The sequence below is a fragment of the Acipenser ruthenus genome, chromosome 13 (assembly GCF_902713425.1).
Source record: "Acipenser ruthenus chromosome 13, fAciRut3.2 maternal haplotype, whole genome shotgun sequence".
Taxonomy (NCBI): Eukaryota; Metazoa; Chordata; class Actinopteri; order Acipenseriformes; family Acipenseridae; genus Acipenser; species Acipenser ruthenus.
In genome coordinates, this window is record NC_081201.1 from 25,060,166 (window position 1) to 25,084,333 (window position 24,168).

The window sequence follows — 24,168 nt, forward strand, 5'->3', positions numbered from 1 at the left end:
CCAAAGTCATCCACTAATAAAAGTATTGTTATAATGTACTGCTGTGTGATTAGCCTAATTCTTTAAAGTGAGATTAGCACAGTACATTAATTTCCTTTTCAAAAAAGTTCCATCATTTAAAGTGTCTTGATGCATTGTGCACCACTGTAATTGAATATTGTATATGGTAATCAATGTAACATTTACAAATCAATTATTTTCAATAACTGATATCCTTAGCAAATGTCATCACAATCATACGTGGTAAGTGGGATAAGAAACAACTAGACAATCATTTTGAAGACTTTCCTGTTGCTTTTAAATTCATAGACCCATTTTAAAATATTTTGCACTTTGGGATCATTAAAAAAACCAAAAAAAGAAAAAAAAAAAAAACACACGTCAACCAGGTGTTGGCTGCTGTGGTTTTTTAAAACCGAATGAACTCTGAGTGGATGACCTAGATGACTATTATTGTCTGTCATACTATTTGTTGTAGTGCTCTTTTGGTACAACATGTCATTGATAATATAAAATTATCTGAGGCACAATGTGTTTACAGCAGAGTTTAAAGGGGGGGGGGGGGGGGGGGGTTGAATTGGAAAATCAATAGTGTTTCTAATAGACTACCATGGTCTTGCTTTGATCATAGTAATTGCCATAAAGATTAAGTGAATATGAGCTATCATGAGCCCCTGGTAACCAAGGGCAACAAGGGTAACCAAGGGCCACGCACTATATTGCAGTGAAAGGAAAATAAAATAGAAAGAATTAAACTAAAAAAGCGTTAACTTTAATGCAAAGTCCCCTGATGCATCATAATCTAAAAGTATATTTCTAGAACATTTACCAGACTTGCAGTATTCCAAGTTCTCTGACATCTTTCGTACTAATAATTGCCTTTATCTAATTTAGTTGAGAGATATTTCAGCCTTTTAAAACGCAATAAATATTTCACACACCGAGCAGATAGCAGTTTCATGTTCTACAGCGGAAATGCTGTGCTTTGAAAAATATTTCCCAAAGGAAGTTGTTTCGGAGATTCTCAAGTACAGTAGCATGGAAATAAACAATGCAACGGCTGTACTGTTGTGAACTGAAGGGCTTTGTGTTTTGAAGTGTGATCATGTGATTTGCATTGTGTCAATAAAATGTCATCACTGTGATTTGAATGTGGTATTTGTTTTAACATTTTTTTGGTTTTCAATGAACACTTATGAAGACCATTTTTTCTATTTTTTTCAATACCTTGACTTAGTTTATTTTACGAATTTTAAATTAAACACCTAGATTTCACTGAATCCAATTAGCACAAATCTCAGACTATCTAATGTTACCTTACAGTAGGTGGTAGTCCAAGATCAGTGCTAATTGGGGCATGTGAAACCTCCCCTTAGTGTTTAGATTGCTGTGCTTAGCTTGCTGTATTAAATCTTTGCTTTAGTTTCATATTGTTTTTTTTTTAATCCTTCATGGGAGGTCTGAAGAGCTGTCGACTGCTGTTTTATATCCAAACGTTTGTTTCGACTGTAGAATATTAAGAGCATATTAAGGGAACCTGAATATTAAATGTAAAAATATGTACTGTATCATAAGCAGCTGTTGTGTTTTAAAAACACCAATCACTGTATTAGATGCAACCCTTAATAATCATGTTTTACCGAGGCATCCAGTTAGGAAAGTTTTTTTTTTTTTTTTTTTTAAATAATATAAATCAAGTCTGCTTTTAGGTTATCCCACAGAGCATAGTGAAATTCAGAGATTATCTCATCAGCCAGTTCTAACTATCCTCAAAATAAACAAATGAGATTGGTAGTTTTTATTTGAGATTTGGAAAACCTTAAAGCAAACACTGTCCTCATGGTAAATCATTGCTTTGTTTACTGTGGAAATGTGTGTTTGCTTTGGCATGTTAGGCATATTAAATACAGCACTGGAAGTGTTTCATCTGGTGACGGCATACTGGAGTGATTTTAGCATGCCAAATCGTTTATAATATAATATAACATTGTGTTCAGTTTAGGCTGCTGTTCAATTTTTTAATTTTTTTTTTTGCAGATTAAGCTAAGCCAATAGATGCTGAAGGATACATCCAGTCGTACAGTAGTTGTTCAAAATGCTTGGAATCAACGGATTACATTTTGAAGTACTCCAGAGTCGAGTTATTAATTACATTTTTATATTTTTGTATTTTTCATATTAATATTCTACTACTACCATTCTTCTAATGAGTCTCACGATAAAACCCGAAGGCACATTCTCTGATTCCTTGTACTTTAGATCGTACTGTCTGTCCCAGAGACCCTGGACTCTACATGTCAGATTCCTTTTTGTGCTGTTATTTTTTTATTTTTTATTTATTGATTGGGGTCAAGCAACAGAGGGACAAGTTATGACTATACAGAGCATGCACACCTTGCTTCTTTTTATGGTTGAAAAGTGTATTTAAATCTTAGACATTGTTAAATATTTGTCTACTGTCATTGTTTTTAGTAGTTGTACCTGTAGTTGAAAATGTGTGCATAAATGCAGATATGATTATCATGCTGAAATGTGTGCCAATTATTGTAGGTTCTACCGTGAAGAAACTGTATGACACTTTACACTAATATAGAATGGCACTAATACTATAGAACTACACATTTTGACAGTAAATTGTACCTTCAGGACTGTAATGTGTAATAGCCTTTCTCAAATTCACTGTTCAATATTTCACTCCTCAATATTTAAGAGAAAACAATGGACCACTGTATTGTTTTTTTTATTTTAATTTTTCCCAACGCAGAATGCACTGTCTGTGTTAAGTCAGTAAACAAGCTTTTGCTCTGCTGTTGTTGGAATAGGCTCTGTTAACAATTATTACATGCATCCTGTTATAGCTTTCCAAAATTGAAGGTCAAGGTTTGTAAGAAGTACTGGTAGTGTAAGTTTATGGCACAGATTGCATGACCCCGTTAAATGCACATTTGTGAGGGTAGAAATAAACTGAGTTGTGCCACACTAGTACGCAACTGTAAAATTATCTATTTTTATAGATGAAGGTTTATATTTCTCTCGAGCATAGATGTCTCGTTTACAGTGTGTTTAGAGTTTGTAATCTAATAACCAGCTGCCAGCTGGACTAGACCGTTCTAGTTCTCACCAGTTAAAGTGAGATAGAATGGGGAAATGTATCTTGGTAAATTGCTCAGCACATTCTTGTGCGTTTGGTTGTAGTTTTAAATATCTGTTTAAAAAACTTCTAGTGAGATGCTAATTGTCTTTACTTGAAAACCTGCTTCATACTGCATAACCTTGAATTCAGTATCCTTGTGCTACACAGTACAAGCCAGGAATGCCCTTTAATTCATCTGCTAAATTATTTAATGAATCCACTCATCCGCACACTATGTTTCCAGCCATATCAAGTAAGAACTCGGCAGTTGTTGAACTCTCTCTGCTTAAAGTGAGAATATCAATTCTAAATTCTAATAATTTAAATACATGAAATACCTGTTGGTACTGTAATTGGGTAAAAGACACATGGAAGCAGTTAGCAGTTGGGGAATTTATACTACTTTATTTTTATATTGCTTCTGCTTTTGTTCAGTCATGCTCTCAAAAGTGTGATTAAATCACAAGACACGCAGCACCCCCCCATCATGCCTCCCACTCTTCTTAACCCAGGAAGTGCATTGCTTTCTCAAATGGGTGACTGGGCCCCTGGAAACATTAGCCTATTGAAGTGGTCAGAGGTAAACTTAAATGATGACTAAGAGAAGTTGACACTCACTGGCACTCAATTATTTATTTATTTATTTATTTTTTAATCTTAAATTCATCTAGAGATTACCAAATCCTCTTCCACACAACAGGTTTTGTTTCTTGTATTTTCACCCACATCCTCCCTTATTAATTCTTGGTGATTACATACAGTTTAGAGGCCTTGACATGCAAGGTATTCATACAGTACAGTCTTGACGATGTAACATCACTTCTCAGCTGTAATGATCCATACCGTACATACAGTTTGCTCAATTTCTTTGTTTTTAGAACTATACTGTAACTACACTGTAGTATAGCATATATTTTTTCCTACACTGTATGAACCACTATTGATCTACTGTAATAGTAGTTGGAGATTTCACATTTCATTATGTTGTCTACTTTGTCTGACCTTGGTCTTTTTCCTACCTCATAAATCAGCAAAACGCCTCTAAAAGGATTGCATTACCATGTCTGTGTAATGGGAGGGATATTACTCTCATTTCCTGTTAGTACCTTTTCCAGATCAATAGGCATCTATTAGCAGTGAATAATCAGAAACAGTTCAGCATCACTTACTGTGGATGACAAAAACAAACAATAATGAAACTGCGTCCTCACCCAGTCCTCAGAGCTGCTGCTATCAAATGAAAAAATCTGCAAACACTAGATGCAATAGGGGGAATCCCAGCCTTCTTAACAGTTTTAGCTTTAAATGTATTGTGGTTTGTGTTCCTTATGCTACTGTACAATAAGGGTCAACAACGACACCAGAGCACAACTCGACAAGTTCAATGGTTTCTCATCTGTTCATAAGGTTTTGTACTAATATACACAATTCTTTTTATGTGAAAGAACTCCAGCCGTTAGTTGCTTGAGTCCGTGCATCGTGGGAATGTTTATATTATTCATAGAACTGCGTAATGGTTATAACAGTCTTTTCAATATTTTCAGATTTTAATTTGTTTTGTACTTTTATTCCTTGTATTTCATTACAGCATATGCAAGTGTGTTTTATTGATTACTGCTTAGTAAGTGGTTTGGGCAGCAAATTTCACTTGTCAGTCTCCACACTAGTCTGGTCTTTTGTCTGTACTTTTTAAATTTATAACCGACCCGTTTTGGTCTGCCAAATGAGTAATCAGCAGTGTGACTCATGCTGGAAGTGACTCTATTGCCACCTGTGACAGGGGATTAGTTACAGTTTAAATGCACCGCCCCTTTCCTGATTCCAGCCTGCCTCCAGCACAGACACATTTGGGTGTCTGCATTGCTGGATGTAACTGCAAAGCATGTTAAGCTTTTCAGAAATACAACCTAAAAGGCTCTCGCTCTCACTGCTGGGTTTTTATTAACTGCTGGCTGGTTGCTGAACGCTGTATGGAATATCTGATTGGTTGTGTAACTAGCCTCCTGAGAAGTTATCGTGACCCAGATCTAGGCAGACTGTAGCGCTCCAGTGGCAGGATTTCTCAGTTGTTAACACCACACTGCTGATGACAAAGAGTGAATAATAATCCGCCTCTGCACAGGGGCGGAGAGGGAGAGGGAGAAGGCTGCATTCTGCAGTTCAGTTGCTATGTTCTGTGATCTCTCCATTTGTTGTTTTGTTGTGCACTTAAAGTGTCTGACATGTGGCCAATTACAGTGCATACTGTAGCTATTTGCCTCTCAAGGCAATAATAATTACAAGACGTTTCTCTGAGCAGGAGTAATTTACGGTATCTTCGGTAATCAGAAAATTACCAGCAAGACTTTGGAAAGGACCTGTGAGCTGCTGCTATTTGGGCTGTTCTCATATTTTAGGATACTGAAGGATTCGGAAGAGGAAAAAAATAAAAAAGGTTTGTACTGTATATGACTCTATTCCTTTGAAGACTGTGAAACTACTAAAACAGAACTGCTACTGTCCTCTGGGAGAGTTTAGGCTGTATTTATTTGATATGGTGTTTCGATAGATTAGATTGCTGTTTTTATTGATGTGCTCAAATTGGCTTATTCATTTTGTTATATCGGAGAGCAGTGGAAAATGGATGACATGACCGGTACTATTCTGACTGGCCTAGATATACATTTGCACTTTTATGCTTTTGTTGTTAAGACTGATACTACAGTAACTATTACTTTTATTGCTCATTTTTATTAATATTAAACCATTTTCATGGGAGAAGAATCAGATCTGAAATACTTTAAGTACCAGGAAGATATGGCACAAATTTCCATCTAAACAGTGGTACACAGTATGAATGACATTTTAATATTATTGTGTGTCCTTTTACTGTTAGCTACTTTATTTCAAGTGTGTTTCTGCTTGAGCAACATTGTTGAAAGTCAACAGCATGTTTTAAAAAATAAAACGGCAGCTGTTGCTGTATAAAAGGTTGATTTATTTCCATACTTTTTTCTCTGGTAAGAACTTTGTGCAGAACACCAGGCAATATTTGTCTTATCCATATCTGCTTCAAGTGGCAGTGAGTTTTTAACACTCTTTCAGTCTGTTTTCCTGTATTTTTTTTTTTTTTTTTGTGGTGCATGGCCAGCTGCCATGTGACCTATTTCGTTAACACTCCTTAAATGCAGTATTATGCAGCGCACAGCTGTTTCCCATTACACTCGTACAAAGTGCCCTTTGAACTGAGGGGGCTGTTCCAAATCATATCACAGTATACATTGCAAACCATGGATGTGCTGCAATATTGTGTCAGTTTGCTTTTATAAACTGTAGGCAGTACTTGTACTGTTGTGGGTGCTTGAAACCTTTTTTAATTTAAAGTACATTCTGTAGTACTGTGAATGTATTTTATTTTTAAACTGCTTGCCTGCCAGGGAGGGCTCATCTGTTCTGCTTTTTTCTCATCTAAATGGAATGTGGTGCAATGTGGAGCCCTAAACAGGTCACAGTTGTTGCAGACGTTTCCTCGTTTGTAGTGTCAGCTTTGTGCAGTATTTAGGTGTACTGTACAGAGCCTCTGAACATTTCAGTTACAGTAGTAAACAAATACATTTTGATGTGAGATTATAGGACATAATGTGCAGCAGGTTTTGGTGTCATATGTAATAATGGCCTGTTTTTGCTGGATTTATTTTTTTTCTAGAACCAGAAGAGAGAGTTACGGGTCTTGTGAAGCACATTTATTTATTTATGTATCTATTTATTTATTTATTGATTGATTGGTGTTTTTTATTAATGATTTTCACTGAGAAGTAGCAAAACACAACAGTACAGTAGCTTGCAGAAAAAAAATCTTCATGGATACAATTGATACACAATTAACATGAATGTATCTCTGTTAAAGGTGTAGTACAGTAATATAGGGTTCAAATTCTGCTATGTAATAGCATGCTGTTAGTTAACATTATTCTCTAAGAAGAAACTACAAGTTGTTTTCAGATAAACAGCACTGATGTGCTACAGTAAATCCTGCCCTGGAGCCTTGAAATGTCTAATTTATTCAGACTCTTTTTAGTCTTGATTTATTTTAAAATATCATAATTCATAGAGAGGAGGATTAGGTGAACAAAGCTGGTCCTTACAGCTGGAACTGTACTGTCCTGGCCTGTGTATAACCAGATGTACAGTACAGGAGACCCAAACATTAAGCTTTGTAAACAGAAATGAAGAGTCTTGAGGCAGTGGAGGAGCAGTCACTATTAATAACCCTTAGAAAAGCAGGATTTTCTCTTGTCACTCTGCTAATGAACTCATCAATTGTATGCTCGCAGAATAAAGAATGTATAAGGTTGTGTGTGTGAGTAACCAGAGCTGTATTCCACTGTGACCTTCATCAGATAGCAGCCTGCCATTTCCCCTAAGGCTGTTAAAACATTTCAGAGAATGACAGAGCCGTTTCAGGCCTCCAGATTACTTAGCTATGCATGAGTTCCATCAGCATTTCTTTACATTCCAGTGCACTCAGCCTTATAAAATATTTACTGTGAAATTATAGCTAAGCCCTGCATACAGGGATAGCAGAATCTTTTGGAGATCATTTGTTTCAGAAGAGAGCATTTGTGCTTTCAGAAACACTTTGCAGATGCAGGCAAAATTAAAGGGAGATGATTTGTCTGCCTTTTAGTGCAGCGCATGATTCTGCCTCTGACTTGTGTATGCTGGAGGTGTGCAACAATGATTGCATTGTCCATGTGCCAGTTCTTTGTCTCGATTTTTAATTTCTCATTTAGAAGCTGGCAGATGCGACCTAATTGCTGGGTTGCAGAAATGTGTGCTTGTGTACTGTTATATTGGTAAATTTATTTAAATGATCTTGATTTGAGGATCAAACTGATACAGTACATGTATATAATAGGCTTAATTCGTTGTGCAGAATAAACTAGGTACACTGTTGTCATTACAGTCAAACAGTACATGGGTCATGTTAAGTGAGGTCAAAGGTAAATTAATTGTATTCGAGTATGGTGTTGCGTTGTATTCAGTATTGGTCAACCTGTGAAACTTAAAACAGTTGTTTGCTTTATTAATGTTATCCCAGTTGAAATTCAGTATATACGATTAGGGCAAAAGTAAGGGTTGTTTATGTAACCTATTTTTAAATTTAAATATTGTATTTTAAATGTGGTTTCAGAATTATACTGAGAACAGTCATAATACTGTATAGTATTTTTCTTAAAAACAAACCCACAGGACTATGTCTCGCTTTTACATTTTAGGTTTGAAGTGTTTTCTTCATTACTAAAGAGAAACACCTGTTTTCTGTCCAGAGTAGCAGTTTACATGTCTTGTTACTATATTTAACTGCCCTAGAAAAGTGACATTTCACTGTGGCATTGCGCTGCAGCTGCAGTCTAGTTTTTCAGTCAGTACTTGAGTGAGAGTGGTACAGTATCAGTCAATCAATCAATCATTTTTTCTATAGTACCCCATAATGAAATGTCTCAAGGCGCTTCACAAAATTTACTTAACAAGAAAATATCTAATTATAAGCCAGGTCGAACAAAAAAAGTCTTGTCTAATTTTAAACAAAGAGATTATGGGAACATTCCTGATGTCTGGGAAGAGAGTTCCAAAGCTTAGGAGCGAGACATCAGAAGGAGCGTGCACCAAAAGTAACTGTCTGAAAAGACGGTACACAAAGTAAGTAGGCATCAACAGAGCACAGTGCTCGATTTGGGGCATAACGCTGCACAAGTTCAGACAAATAGGAAGGTGCCAGGCCATGCAAAGCCTTATAAGTAAGCAGAATTACCTCAAACCAATGGAGGCCTAACAGAATGGGGGTTATGTGATTTCGCATCCTAGTACATGTCAAGATTCTAGCCGCAGAGTTTTGAATCAATTGAAGCTTGGCTGAAGTAGCTATAGTAGACGGATCGAATGTGCGCATCAAAGCACAATTCTGTAACACCCTGATTCCTCATCGAGCGACTTAAATCGCTTAAACAGGTGATAGTTGAGAAGATAATACTACTACCCTGAAATAAACAAAGTGTGTCTGATTTTTAACAAACCCTTCCCACAGTTTATAAATACTGTGGTGTATAAGTGTTTGTTAAATACAATCATATTGTAACAAGGAAGTACAACACATACAGTGTAAACGAGAATAAATATAAAAAATTGTAACATTAGAGTATGTTTGTTCTTTTTACATAATTACATAATTTTAACCTCTGGAAACTAAATTATTGTCTTGTTTCTTATTGTGATGATAGTCAAGCTTGGCACATTAACGACCGAGTTTTAGCATATAACTAGCAGGAAAACTCCCTTTGCACCATGAACTTTCACAAAGTACATCTAGAATGCACCAACAAGGGTAGACTATTGTGCCTTCGCAGTCAGCATTGTGTATCATTCCATCAGGAGCCGTGACATGTGACCTGCTTCAAAACACTTATTTCCCAGGGCTTGTCTGAGCTTCTGTGCTACACACATGGGCTATCAACATTGTAATGGAGGTGTTCAAATTGCCGGAGTTTATTGATCAAAAATGCTTCTCCAGGTTTAAATCCTATTGCTTTTTTTAAATCGGTTTCAGATATTAATACATCATTATTTCATTTTACTGTGTGGTGCATAATGACTGAAGAATGTAATACGTATGGGTTTATAAAGTGTTTCTACGTGTGTGCATATACTCATGACAAGATGCCCTTATTTTTATTTTACTGATAGAAAATTCACTAGTGGTAGGCAAGTTGATGGATGTTGACATCAGAGATTTTACATCTGTTGGGAAAACGGAAGAAAGGCACATCAAAGCTAAACTGGCAAGCTTTGAACTGTCAGGCTGTTTCTTTAATGATTTTCTTATTTGTAACGTTACTGTGTTCATTTTACAGACATTCAAACCTCTGGTGGGGAAAGCTGTGCTCGACTCAATCACTGCAGTAGAATTCTTCGCAGATAGACATCTGGATTTCCTGAGTGGAGATGGTGCCTGTCAACCTTATCAGGTTTGTGGCTGTGAAAAATCTTTTTACATCTACAGTATAGAATAGTTACTATATAGATACTGTTGATGGAGGGTTAAATAGAGGAAAATAGTAATTTGTAGTGGTGTAACCAGTATAGTAAGGTCATCATATCATACATTGTGATATTCAAGTCACAGTATGATATGAATCATGATGCATGTTATGGTCCTGACATCAAACCTCATTGCTATTGCTACATTTGTAATCCAAAAGGATGAAATACACATACAGGGTACAGTAGGAATAAAGATAAGTGATTTTGTATGGTGTGCTTCAAAAAGTAAAATTAGTTATGCGTTGTGTGTCATACACTATACTAAAACAAGGTGAAGCAAACATTTTAAAATGTGTCTTAATACATAGAGCAAAACTGGTAGCATAGTTTTTTTTTTGTTTAATTTTTTAACCGCATATTGACACATGGTATTTTCAGTGTGGTTTTACTTTACTCACAGTAGATTTGTATTCATTAAGCTTTTGACCTAAGCATCTTGTGTCCTCATTTCCAATACAGCTGAAATGCCACCTGCTTTAAATTTCAATCCTTAGTTTTTATATTTTTATGCCATATACAGTATAATGCCCTGCTGTCCATATGATTAGGCATCTTTGTGTTATACGCCGTGTAGCACAGTGACATATTATCAGAAACAGGTTAAATTGAATCATACTGGTATGTTAAAAAAATCCTTAATGAAGAAAGCTGTGACATACCACAAACTTCATATCAAACAGGATCTGGGTTTTCTGTTTAATCAGGAGAAAACTGCAGATGATTGGATTCAGAAAAACTACTGCATCACAACAGGCATCTTGCATAGAATTTCTGTTACAAAAGTAGACAAAACATAATACTGTAGCACAAGAAACGGATGTGAAAAATGCTGTCTACTGATAAAAGTAATACATCTTTATCACTTACACTTCCTTACTTCGTTGAAGTGATTTGAACTCAAACCGTCTAGAAAATGATCTTGAGATATTCCTTAAAATTTAAGACTCCCTCGAATTAAGCAGCCCAAACTTTCCACCCTCAATTTGAGGAAAAAATAAAACATAAAATAAATATGCATTTACAAAGATACAGCCTCAGTTACGCATATGGAGGCAGTTTGCTGCTATCACACAGAGCATTACAGTTATGTGCTGTTTCTTCTTTCCAGTCATGAGTACTCACACCTGTTTTTTCTCCAAATTTGTGAACTGTGGTATTGCCTGGTATGTTGAAAAATACAGGGGTCTGATCAACACTTCCAATCTGTCCAAGCTTGGTACTGTTTGTTAGAAACGCTGAAATTGTAAAAGCTTGTCATTGAATTCCTCAGGAAGCTAATGACGCTTATTTGAAAATGGCTGCCTGTGTGTCATAGATGATTCATGATCGGGCAGTAACATTTTTGTTCGTCTTTTCTTGGCAGCAAGTCACGTTGCTGCTTGCGTATTAGGGCAGTGACATCTTTGTTCGTCTTTTCTCTGCAGTCAGTCATGTTGCTGTTTGTGTACTTTAAGACGCAGGCTATTTTTGATTAGTAAAAAACTGGTTTAAATTCAAAGGAATATGGTAATCATGTCTTAGAGTGCACTATTGTAGAACTGTAAATAGCCTAAACAGTACCTTTTCAGAATATTACATTGTTTAGTAATCTTAACCATGCATTGAACAGGGCTTTGTATATTTTTCGGTTGGCATTTATACAAGCTGTTTTTGTAAATGCATCTGTGTTTGGAGATAAAGGTATTACTAACAGTTCTGCACATACTGGTATTGTTCAGGAAGCATGTCTACAGGAACAGATGCTAACAAAATGTGGTACGTAGAAACCAAATTATTTGCTTTGCTGGAGATTTCAGAGTTCTTGTATGACTCAAACGTAGAACAGAAGGAAGGTTACTCTTAGTTTTAGAGCGGCAGAGGATGGAACAGAGGTACATTACGTTTGAGGTAAAATGCATATATAATTTTTTTTTTTTTTTGTCAGTTGAAGCTGACTTACTGTACAACAACCGTGACTTCATTTAATCAATTTTAACTTGTCTTAAATTACCATTACCATTATTATTATTATTTTTTTTAATTAAGTGTTTGAAACTGCCAAAAGATTGTGTTCACTGTTTACTTACAACAGTAACTGTAATACAGGATGTCTGTTAAATACTGTTAAATGCAATTGTGCCAACTACAGTACTACATATAATCCTACTGTACAGGTGTGTGTTCATGTTTTTCTCTTTTCGAAGTCTGTGGTGTGCAATACAGTACATGCACAGTGGATGTAAGTCTGGGTACTTGAATGTTTTATAATGGTTAACACATCTGAAATCAAATTCCACACGTTAGCCTAGATGGTCATTTCAGCTTGACATGTTTCCTGTGTTTTTGACTTGGTCGTCAGGATGGTCAGTTGGGTAAAGATGCTTGTTTTATTCTTTCTGTTTACTGTGAAAGACCCTTTTCTTTGTATTGTTTGTAAATGTCTTTTTCTATGGGGGAGGGTTTAGTTGCCGAAGATGCAGCTGGTGTCTGTGGCCAGTGCCTGGACATGCCTCTTTCTGAATCTGTTCAGCAGCTGATTATACTCTGCTCCTCACTGCAATGTAGGATGATGGTTTATTGCTTGCCCTTGAAGGGTAAGTTCCCTTCATCACAAGTGAAGTGTTTCACTTTAATAACAGAAGACCCTCCGCAGTCTTGGAATATGGATCTGGCAACCACCCCACTAATCCCGTTTTGCTTTTAAGAGACAGAGCGACTCATACACAACGTATGCGCCAGTGTGTCTAATATTAAACTACTGTACCAGTGCCACAATAGGATTACTATAGCCATGGTTATGGCTCACACAAACTTAACGGTCAATAACCCGATTAATTTTTTCAGGATCTACGGCATTCAGGTCATGTTTTTTGCTTTTTTTAATTGATGCAAGCAGCATTGTTTAATACTTTTCTTTTAAATGTAATTAATACAACAAATTTGTTAAAGCCAATGGAGCAGGAACTATTGTCCAAGTATGGTTTTGGAAGGAAATGTTCACTAAAGCAAAGATAACTTGTTTGGGTACTTGATAAGCTAAAATAATATACCGGTAGGTTAATACAGATGTGATGTGGGATGTATAAATTGATTTTACACTCTGTTAATTATTACTTTTTAAATTTTAGAAATTTTGAACACCGGGATAGTTTCTAGCAGTTTAACTAAAATGAAAAACAACACTGTAAAATTATTAATGGAATAAAATGTTGCAAACAAGGCTTATTTCGAAACTAAACCTGTGTATCTTTCTTTATTTATCGGCATTGAGCATGTAGATAAAAAATTTATTGTAAAAAAAAAAAGTATTTTAAACACAAAAAAGGGGTTTTCCTAAAATTGAAATCTCAAAAAGGGGGGAGTGACTTCTACACCAGTGCGACCTATAAAATGATTTTTACGGTAAACAAAGCTGCATGTTTGTATGTGTAAAGGGAGTGTTTTTTGAAATTGGAAACCTTCCTAATTAGGAATGCCCTGTTCTTTCCTTTTATTTACTTGCCTCTGACACAGAAGTGATATACAAATATCATGGTAACCCCGTGGTTTAGACTAAACTTCTTTTAATTTATAGATGTTATACTCCTTGTAGAAGTGGAGTGGATCCATTTTTTATTTTATTTTATTATGTCCTTTGCTAAGCACTCCTTTGATTTTGCCCTCTAGAAGGGAAAGCGCTGTGTATGCACCAAGTTGTGTTTTTTCAAGCCTGCATGCAGCAGGCTTGTGGAATGCTAATAAGAAACATCAGCGATGTGTAGCATCCCTGAAATAACAATCAATCCACTATGCCATTTATTACTAATGAGCGGATTGTTAACTTTCATCGAGAGACTGTCACTGCCGAAAGTGCAGTGAGTGCTGCTTGTACACTGTCCTATTATGGATATTCTAGAAAGACTAGACATATTGATTGCATTGTGTAATGATAACAGCTTTGGCATAACTGACTTTATTGCACTAAAGGTCTGACTCATAGTCTGTACAATTATTAGTTTGAGTAGCTTAAAAGCATTTGACAGTGGGAAGTTCAGATGTCAGCATTGTAGAATTATACAGTTTTGAGGAATCTGTGTGTGTGAAATGAGATTTTAACTTGTTTTTAATGTCTCGTTACACTTGTAAATCATTTGTACTATTATATGTGATTATAATATAATATTATAATCACACTTTAGTGCTTGTTGTTCCCCTTGTTTTACTACAGTATACAGTATCTCAAATGTACAGTATGGAATTCATAAAATTAGCAATGAGGTTTTCCTGAAATGTTTTGGAATAATTTGGTGTGTTTCCCAATACAACAAAGAAACTGCACTTAAAATATCCCTCCACTGCTGATTTTAAAGCCTTTACCAAAGAGAACACAGATGGTGTTGAATTACAGAGCTTTGGAGAGACTTCCTGGGTCTGTAGATCGGATCATGCGGTCTCAGACAGACATCCCAGTCAAGCATAACCTGCCAGTTTCTAAAATCCAGGCTTTGTGTTCTTGCTGAACTATTTACATGCTGCTTGTGTGGAACTTTGCTACTATAGGGAAGCTTAGTTTTTTAACTAGTTTGAAGTTCATGTCTGGAAGTACTTTAAATTCTAAATCCCACAACACCCCTAGCGAAATGTTCTATTCTCCATCATTGGCTGACTCTGGAAGTTTCCAGTAAAAGGTTCCACTGTATTGCTTTTAAATTGAAAGACGAGAAACCCTTGCCGGAAAAAAGCCTGTACTGTATATGCCCTGTGCTTCACTGGGGGATGTTGATTGGGGTGGGTGGGGGGTGGGGGGCATAGTGGTTGAATGTGTTCATTGGGAGTGGTGAGAAATGACTGGTGTTTAGGGCAACACTGTAATTTCACAAGATGTCATTTTGTGACAGCTGGCTGGGAGATGTGCACAAGGATTAGTATGGGGGAAGTGTGGAATTCTGCCTCCAGGTCAATAAATAAATTATGTGTTCCTATTCCTTAAAATAGAAATGAGAGATTTCATTGTTCAAAGCTCCAATTGAAGCGTGAAGGAACATACGATAGAAATATATTGCAGTGTTTACAGTCAAATGTGTTTATTTCTAATCCTGGAATCTAGCAGTAAAACCTCAATAAAAAGAAATGTATAGAATGAAGGTATTGTAAAGGTAATTGGTAAAGACATCTGGTAAGGAGGCCCAGTTGCAATTTCCTTCTGTTTGATCGACATAAATTTAAGGTTAGAAGGGAAGACCCATGATGCACCGGCATATGCTGGTGTATTTCCAAAGCTTGTCTGATCTGTTTATCAGCAGTTAGGTAAATATAGATGGCTCACTATAAAAATACCCCTGTTTAGTGAATGTCTATTACTGTATCCTTGTATTAATCACCACAATACAAGCAAAATAAATGGAAGTGGCGAGTGGATTTCCTGTTTACCCAACATGAACTACTGTGCTGTACCTGAAGAAGCAGTTAATGCACCTATATCAAGTGGTGCTGCATCAATGTAGTGCTTGCCTTGAAAAACAATATAGAAAGCTTGTTATCATTGCTTTTTTGTACTTAATTATACAGTAGAGGTCTTCACGGGTCTACCCGGACCTGAGGACCTGAAACCCGACCCGTACCGAACGGGTTTTCGGGTGCAAAATTGTCACGCAACACTCTGGTCGGGTAGGGTCTGATTTTGTTTACTCAGTAATACACAAACTGTCGATTTACTATTAGAGGCTCTCTTTTGATATTAAAAATCATTGTTTATAATTCCTGTTGTGTGGATTGGCTTCCCCCAGTAACACATGACGTGGCTTGCAGAGCACAGCAACACACACATGACCCATATTGACGGTGTTTCTTTTAGATCATTCTTAAGTCGGAGTGCTGGATTTGTTTATGCAGGACGTGAAAGAAAAACTTAAACAAATTCCATGCTCGCAGAAAAAAGTCTGCAGTGTGGGAATCATGTGTTATTGTGGACAAAGAAGAAAAATAAGTTTTGCAAAACACAAATTTTACATCTCAATTCCATTTGCTCTTGTGTTAAATTTGTAATAGTCACGCATTTACGAGATCGTACTTCAGTTCATTTGATTTTCAGATAATGTTATTATTCTTTGTCTTTTGCACAAACATTATATATTTAATTTTACAGTCCTCTGTGGAATAAACACTGTCTGTAGTTCAGCCAGATTTTCAGGTTGACTGGAAAAAAACACTGCTTTAATACTGTATCTAGTCAGTGTATATGTTAAAGGTGAAACCTGGTGGTCTGGCGAGTCTAGTTTTGCCCAGGCCAATCTAGTTTCGCCAAGGGCTTCAGGGCGAATCCCAAAGTTACCACTTTTTTCGGCAGTCACCCGCGTCCAATCGGGCGAATCTAGATTGGCCCAGAACTTGAAAAAGACGACTGGGTGAAACACGTTTTTTCAACACTTTACTGAATTTCGGGGCTAGCCCGGGCGAGTCTAGTTTCGTTTTTTATATATTGTTGACTAGCACTTTGTAATTGATTTATCACTTTCTAGGAGCTTCTCCATTCAGTTCCCTTGTAATGCCTTATTGGGTACTGACTAATTGAGTTATTGATAGTTTTACCCACCTGTGTGTGGTGAGTTTGCCTGCGTGTATGAAGGAGCAAGACTTTTTGACTTTTAACTTTTTGGGAGAGTGCCCTAATAAATATTAAAACCAGCCCTGGTGGCCCAGCATCGATATTTTAGCGTTGGTTGAAACTAGACTCGCCCAAATCAATGGGTAAACCAGATTCTCCCAGCATCGATTTTTGAAGCCTTGGACTAAACTAGACTCGCCCGGGCTAGCCCCGAAATTCAGTCGTCTTTTTCAAGTTCTGGGCTAATCTAGATTCGCCTGATTGGATGCGAGCAAGTGCCGAAAAAAAGTGTTACTTTGGGATTCGCCCAGAAGCCCTTGGCGAAACTAGATCGGTCCGGGCGAAACTAGATCGGTCCGGGCAAAACTAGACTCGCCAGACCACCGGGTTTCACCCTTAACATATATACTAAGCTGGGGAAAGAAAGTGTTCCACTGTTTTTTCGGGTCGGGCCCGGGTCTAATAACAAGAATTTTACATCGGGTCGGGTAAATAATTGACGGTTCGTGGTCAATTTAATTTGGTGATTAATTTGGACCCATGAAGATATCTCTACTATACAGTGCTCCATTTAACAGTATGTATTTCCACAAGCTTTTTAAGACTGCACCGAATCTTTCGTCAAGTGCCAAATATATTGTAGTAAATAGGATAATTGTTCCAATTAGAGTGGTCTGTTGGTTCTTTGAAACAAAATGCTTTTACTTTTTTTTTCTTGTTTTTTTCTTGTCTTTTTTTTAAATAAATAACATATGTTTGTTTAATTTAAACTACTATGTATTTTTAATCTTAAAGTGTTAATTTGGTTCAGATTGGTTTAATGTTTTGTTCTTAATCTCATTTTTGTGTGGATTTTGTTTTAGTCTTGCTTCTGATCTCTTTTTATAAGACCCCTGGGGTAACTCGATCACAAGAATGAGTACGGAGGAAATGAATTTAATTATTTAGAACTTCTTTCAACACTAATGTTCTCAGATCCACTGAGCATTTAAGCACTGATTGCTTCAGATTGTTATGAAAGTAAGCCTATACTTTAGTCGTCAGCTGACACTAAACTGCTGAATGCACTTAAAATTATTAAACTTTTACTTTTTTTAATTGGTCTGGACTATTGACTTTGTTAAAGGAAGTGTAACATGAGCTATGAGTTCCTTTTATTTTTAATTTTTTTAATGTATTCATTTTTTACAAACATTAATCCAGTAGGAACCAGGATTAGTCTCAAAGCCCAGTTATTATACTGTATAAGCTAAGATGGGTTTTTTGACTTCATCTTGCTGGTTGAAAGAAAGAAGGCTTAACAAACAAATGCATATTTATTATTGTAATGTCAAAGCATGGATACGCTATCTTAATTTTACAGTACAATGTTCTTGCTCTAAGCCAGCAATCTAATATATTAACTACAGACCGCACCATCAAAATTTAATAATTTAAGTTCTCAATGTGGGTTATAATTGGGATTTGTATTTTCCAAACAAATTGTTGTTTTCCATATTTTCTTTATTGTGAGCTAGAACATTTTTGTATTCTCTTTTTAGGATGAAGTAGACAGTTTGAATCCAGTTCTCAGGGACAATCCACAGCTTCACGAAGAAGTAAAAGCCTGGGTTAAAGAACAAAAGGTTCAGGAAATTTTTATGCAAGGTAATTTTTTTAAATTCATATTTCCTACAGCAAATACAATTGGAGTGGGAAAGATTACTTTTCGTTTCTTAAACATTTATTCTTCAGGAATACATATTTTTAAGCAATACAATATTTAGCATAAGAACATAAGAACCCATTCAGCCCATCTTGCTCATTTGGTTGTTGGTAGCTTATTGATCCCAGAATCTCATCAAGCAGCTTCTTGAAGTATCCCAGGGTGTCAGCTTCAACAACATTACTGGGGGTTCCAGACTCCCACAATTCTCTGTGTAAAAAAATGCCACCTATTTTCTGTTCTGAATGCCCCTTTATCTAATCTCCATTTGTGACCCCTGGTCCTTGTTTCTTTTTTCAAGTTGAAAAAGTCCTCTGGGTTAACATTGTCAATACATTTTAGAATTTTGAATGCATGCTTGTAATCAATCAGAAAACTTTTTTTTTTACCTCTGGAACCCTGATTTAGTCTAGGTTGGAATGGCAGACAGTCACTTCTCGCTACCAGACATTTAGGGGTTTTAAGCAAACTACATTTTTGGTGGTTTTGGCAGGTTACCTGTTTGCAGGGTCTGTGCCACAATTAGAAATAAACTAAAAGGCCAAATTTTATGGTGTGGAAAGTATTCATAATGGCTGCTTCATGGAAAACAAATCGACACTGAGGTTTTAAGATTTCGGGAATTGGCAGGTTTTGCGCTTTCTCCACACATGCAGTATGTGACCTTGGTAATGCCCCAGTCTCGTAATGCATGGCTATAGCCCAGGTTTAACTGAAACTGTTTTCTAAACAAATCAGATGAAGTTTAGTTTCAGATTACTATATATGTAAAACTGTGCACAACCTAACAAATAATATTTGACTACTGGCACACTAGCACATCTATTTTATCATGTTTTTTTGCACTCCAATGAATTGCTTACATAGCAGTCTGCCAATGTGTGGGATCAATGGTCAGCTACTGCTTTATTATTAAGTACATTCTTGTCCAATAAGGTTTGCCCTGGCTGTTTAAACAAAGCTGTTTTTGGGCTCCTTCAAATAAAGCTTTGGCACAGATAATGAAGAAAAAACTTACTCCTGAAACAACAGAAATGTTTTTATAATGTGGGTGTGTGAAGGTTCATTTGTGACTCAGTATATCCACAGTTACACTGATCAGCCCAGGACTGTGAATACAGTAGACTTGTGAATCAACACTGCACATTTCACATACTAACTACAGACTTTAGAAACTCGTGAGTCAAACTGTGTAGTACATACCACATTCTGTATTTTATATATATATATATATATATGTCGGGCAGCAATGTGGAATAGTGATTAGGGCTCTGGACTCTTGCCCGGAGGGTGTTGGGTTCAATCCCAGGTGGGGGACACTGCTGCTGTACCCTTGAGCAAGGTACTTTACCTAGGTTGCTCCAGTAAAAACCCAACTGTATAAATGGGTAATTGTATGTAAAAATAATGTGATATCTTGTAACAATTATAAGTCGCCCTGGATAAGGGCATCTGCTAAGAAATTATTTAGCAGTATTTATTTATTTATTTATTTATTTATTTATTTATTTATCTATTTATTTATTTCTTAGCAGACGCCCTTATCCAGGGCGACTTACAATTGTGTTACTTACAATTGTAAGTTACAATCTGCAGTAGGTCTTTTACTTTTGGTATTACATGTGTAATATGGTTTTATCCCAGGTCCCTATTCCTTAAATGGATACCGAGTAAGAGTATACAGACAGGATTCAGCCACCCAGTGGTTCACTGGCATCATCACACATCACGATCTCTTCAGCCGCACTATGATTGTGATGAATGACCAGGTAAAAAAAAAAAACAACTTTTTTTTTTGTGTACACTGCATATATTTATATTATCTTCTCTTCACCATTCAGCATATTTTTTATATGTAATTTAACAACACTAAAACTTATAATAATTTATTTTCACATTTATGCATTTTATCTTTCTATGGACACTACTTTATTGCTAACAATTTATATGCTGGACATGTGGATAGTTTTAAACCAATTGCTGTTTACCGAATGTATCTGTTTAGAAATGATTGCTAAATTAAGAACTATATAACGGAGAGCTAATTAACAATCCTTCTCTGTTAAATCAGGTTCTAGAGCCTCAGAATGTTGATCCTTCTATGGTACAGATGACATTTTTAGATGACGTCGTTCATTCTTTGCTGAAAGGTGAAAACATTGGAATAACATCAAGACGCAGATCTCGTTCCAGCCAGAACAGCAATACAGCGCATGTGAGTTTCTTAACATTCACAGAAAAACACTGCAAAAATTCTCTATGTGCAACAAAATACACTCTTTAAAATCTTATTGGAACTAATAAACCTTAATGAAACTATTAAAGTCCACGGTCACCTTTTCTTGCCAATCAGTAAACTCAAGTAAGGATTTTGTTGTGGTAAATGACAAACCAACACATGTTCAGTGCCATTCGTCGCTGGTTCATCCGGTTTTACTGTATATGTTGTGACTGTTTTGGTAATTGCTCATTTATAGTTGTATATGTACTTGTGTTAATTGGTAAACTTTTAAACATTAGTTCTCTGTAGTTGTAAAGTCTATTTGTAATGGTTTGCTAGACCAAGATTATACACCAGTAAATCCATTTATATTTTAACTATATCTGAAAGCATGTATTTGATCTACTATTTTGTGTGTATGTTGGGAGGGGGCTGTGATCTGGCATCACTTCTCATTATAATGATGATGTTGAACTAACCACATCTGTTTTAATTGGATTATTATCTAGGGTCATTATACACGTGCTCAAGCAAACAGCCCCAGACCAGTCATGAATTCTCCCACTGCAACATTGAAACAAGCTCAGCAGCAGCAACAGCAACAAACCCAGCAGCAGCAACAACAGCAGCAGCAGCAACAACAACAGCAGCTTCAGCAACAACAGCAACGGAGTTCACGCTCCAGCAAGAGGAAGGGATCAGATAGCAGTGTGCCAGATGAAGATAAGATAAAAGAGGAAAGACTTGACAATGGAGGGCGAGGAGGTGTGTGAGCTGAATAGTATTTATTTTTCTTCATTTGTTCAGTGTGAACAAGTGCTGTGCCCTCATTAAACGGCATATCTCTTGGTCATAGCTGGCCTTAGTACTTAAATTATAATCTTACCCCTTCAGTCTTTTAAATAGCTTTATTTTTAAACAGTTTAAAGGAAATATAATTGGTGCTGCTGAGGTGGTTGTAAATTGTTTTGGCAGTTGTCAAAACAGCATTTTGTTCAAAGCTTAATGAGGTCCATTCATTGTGTATTTAATGTAATTTGAGGGGCATATTTTCATCAAATAGGGTGTGCTATGATTTATTTTTTTATTTTTTATTTTCACTAAGACATTATGAAAAACATGCCAGGACCAAATGATTTGATCTGTGAGCTTTCCTGTTAAAATATCTGTGCCTATACCAGCATGAAAACAACCCAGCCTGCAGAATATAATTAAGCAAATTCTGTAGAAACAAGTAAGACCAGTGTGTTGGAAGTCCCTTGAGCTACAATCTAAAACAATGGCTGCTGCATTGCATAAATAACTTTTGTTATTGCCCAGAAGCTATCAAGAGTGAATGAAGGTTGCTTTTTGTGTAGCCTCCAAGAACTGTTTGCACATTTGTGTTCCTTATGAAAAATACTAAATGGCGGAACAGCAGGTGTCACCCAAAGAAATTGTAGTTTATTGTGGAGTATTACTCCTACAATTACTCCTTTTGCATTTTTCAGTTTTCAAGTCAGATACCGGGTTTTTTTTGTTCATTTTGGATAGGATTGTCTTTCATCAGAATCTGTATTGCAGTCATGGAAGCTTTGAAAGTGGCACATTATCTTACTTGTCAATCCCTACTATTTTTCATGCTAATGGATCTTTTTTTATTTGCAGAATTTTCAAAAAAGAAAAACAAACAAATTGTACATAAAAGAAGAAAACCTGAAGAGGATGAAAAGAAAGTTTGTTTAAAAAGACTGAAGGCAGACAATGTCTCAGAATACTCTGAGAGCAGTGACTCTGAAAACTCTAAGAGAATAGATTCTTCCTCCGAGCAAAATTCCGAGAATGAGTTAAAAAGCATAAGCACTTCAAAGGTTAGTGAAGAGGAAGAAAAGTCCCAGAGTAACAAGGGGTCAGAGGAGCAGACTCTAATAGATAGACATTCTCCCTGGGATGAAATACAACAAGATGAAAAAACTCAAACAGAAGGAATTCAGTCAGATGACTGTGACCTGCAAGAGGAAAAATCTCAGCTCCAACCAGCAGAGCCGCCCACCTTCTATGATCAAAATGCTAATACTCCCGATGTCCAAGGGTGCATTGTAGAATTGAAAAGCACTGTGGAAAATGTACCAAAGGACCATTATGCTAACAGTGCATCACAAACTCCTACACCAAAATGTGTTATTGATATCACTGAGGATAACAATTCAAATAATGTGTCTCAGAAAACTGCTAAGGCTGTTTCTGCCCTGCAGACATCCCAATCATCGGAATCATACATATCGGAGTCAAGACATTTGGTGTTAAATCCATCAGTTTCACATGTTAGAAAGCCAGAGGTTGAACAGCAGCTGAGCAATAGCATTGCCAGTAAAATTGAGTTTGCCCATTCAGAGGTTATAAGGACAGTTGCCGCTGTCAGTGATTCTGCAGCTAAAGCTGAAAAGGACGAGGCCCCCTATACCTCCATTATATCCTGTGTTAGCAAATCAAACTTTACAGATGACGGTAGAAAGTTAAACAAGCTGAGTCCCTTGCCAGATGTGTCAAAGCCCAACTCAAACCCTTCTCCTGAAATTCTTAAGCCCAAATCGAATCACTTTTCTGACACCCTGAAGCCTAAACACCAGAACCCTTTGGAGACTTCCAAAACTAAACCAAATACTTCCCCTGATGTTTCAAAGCATAAAATTAGGTACCAGGACAGCCAAATCTCTGCTGCTTCTGCAAACAGGCCAGTGCCAAAAGCTGAACCTGAAATGCCCAGGTCAAGCTTCAAGCCAGTGCCAGCTAGAATTAACCATGCAGATGCCACAAAGAGTCCTCTCATTATTGACAGGAATGAGCACTTCACTGTTTACAGGGATCCTGCACTATTCAGACCAGACACAGAGAATAACCACGTTGCATATTTGCACCAGCATCTTCATCCACTCCATGCCTCTTCACATGCAACATGTTTAACCCCCAACAACCACCATCCAACCCACCTCCTTCCTGGATCCTCACCACAGGCACCCATGGCTGCTATCAATGCCCATGCTCTGAGCAGTGCCCCACACCATTCTGTTCATCACCCTCATCTTCTTCCAACAGTGCTACCTGGAATGCCCGCAGCGTCTTTGTTGGGTGGACATCCACGGCTGGACTCTGGTCATTCCAGCTCTTTAGGTCACTTGGCTCTAGCACATCATCAACATCAGCAGCAACAGCAGCACCAGTTTTTGCAGCACCAGCAACCTCCTCCTCACCTCTTGGGACAGGCTCATGCGACTGCGCCATATAGCCAACTGGGACTCTATCCAATCATTTGGCAGTATCAAAATGGCACCCACTCTTACCCAGGTCTTGGTATGCCTTCCTCCAAGTGGGTCCATCCTGAAAATACAGTCAATTCGGAAGCGAGTTTGAGGAGGGTAGGTCTATTGTTGTTGTTGTTGTTGTTGTTGTTATTGTTGTTGTTGTTGTTTTATGTGGTATTGAGGTTA

The 24,168-nt window shown here is 36.9% G+C and overlaps 1 protein-coding gene across 2 annotated transcripts in view; it reads left to right on the plus strand.

Annotated features, from left to right (window-relative positions):
* The window catches only part of LOC117418185 (probable JmjC domain-containing histone demethylation protein 2C), a 101,725-nt gene that overhangs the window by 58,668 nt on the left and 18,889 nt on the right, over nucleotides 1–24,168 (plus strand). For both annotated transcript variants that reach the window (XM_059035806.1, XM_034030871.3), the window contains exons 3-8: nucleotides 10,024–10,137; nucleotides 18,317–18,422; nucleotides 20,125–20,249; nucleotides 20,552–20,695; nucleotides 21,211–21,466; nucleotides 22,349–24,096. In XM_059035806.1, the coding sequence (XP_058891789.1) occupies nucleotides 10,024–10,137; nucleotides 18,317–18,422; nucleotides 20,125–20,249; nucleotides 20,552–20,695; nucleotides 21,211–21,466; nucleotides 22,349–24,096 (2,493 nt within the window). The remainder of the gene's footprint in view (nucleotides 1–10,023; nucleotides 10,138–18,316; nucleotides 18,423–20,124; nucleotides 20,250–20,551; nucleotides 20,696–21,210; nucleotides 21,467–22,348; nucleotides 24,097–24,168) is intronic.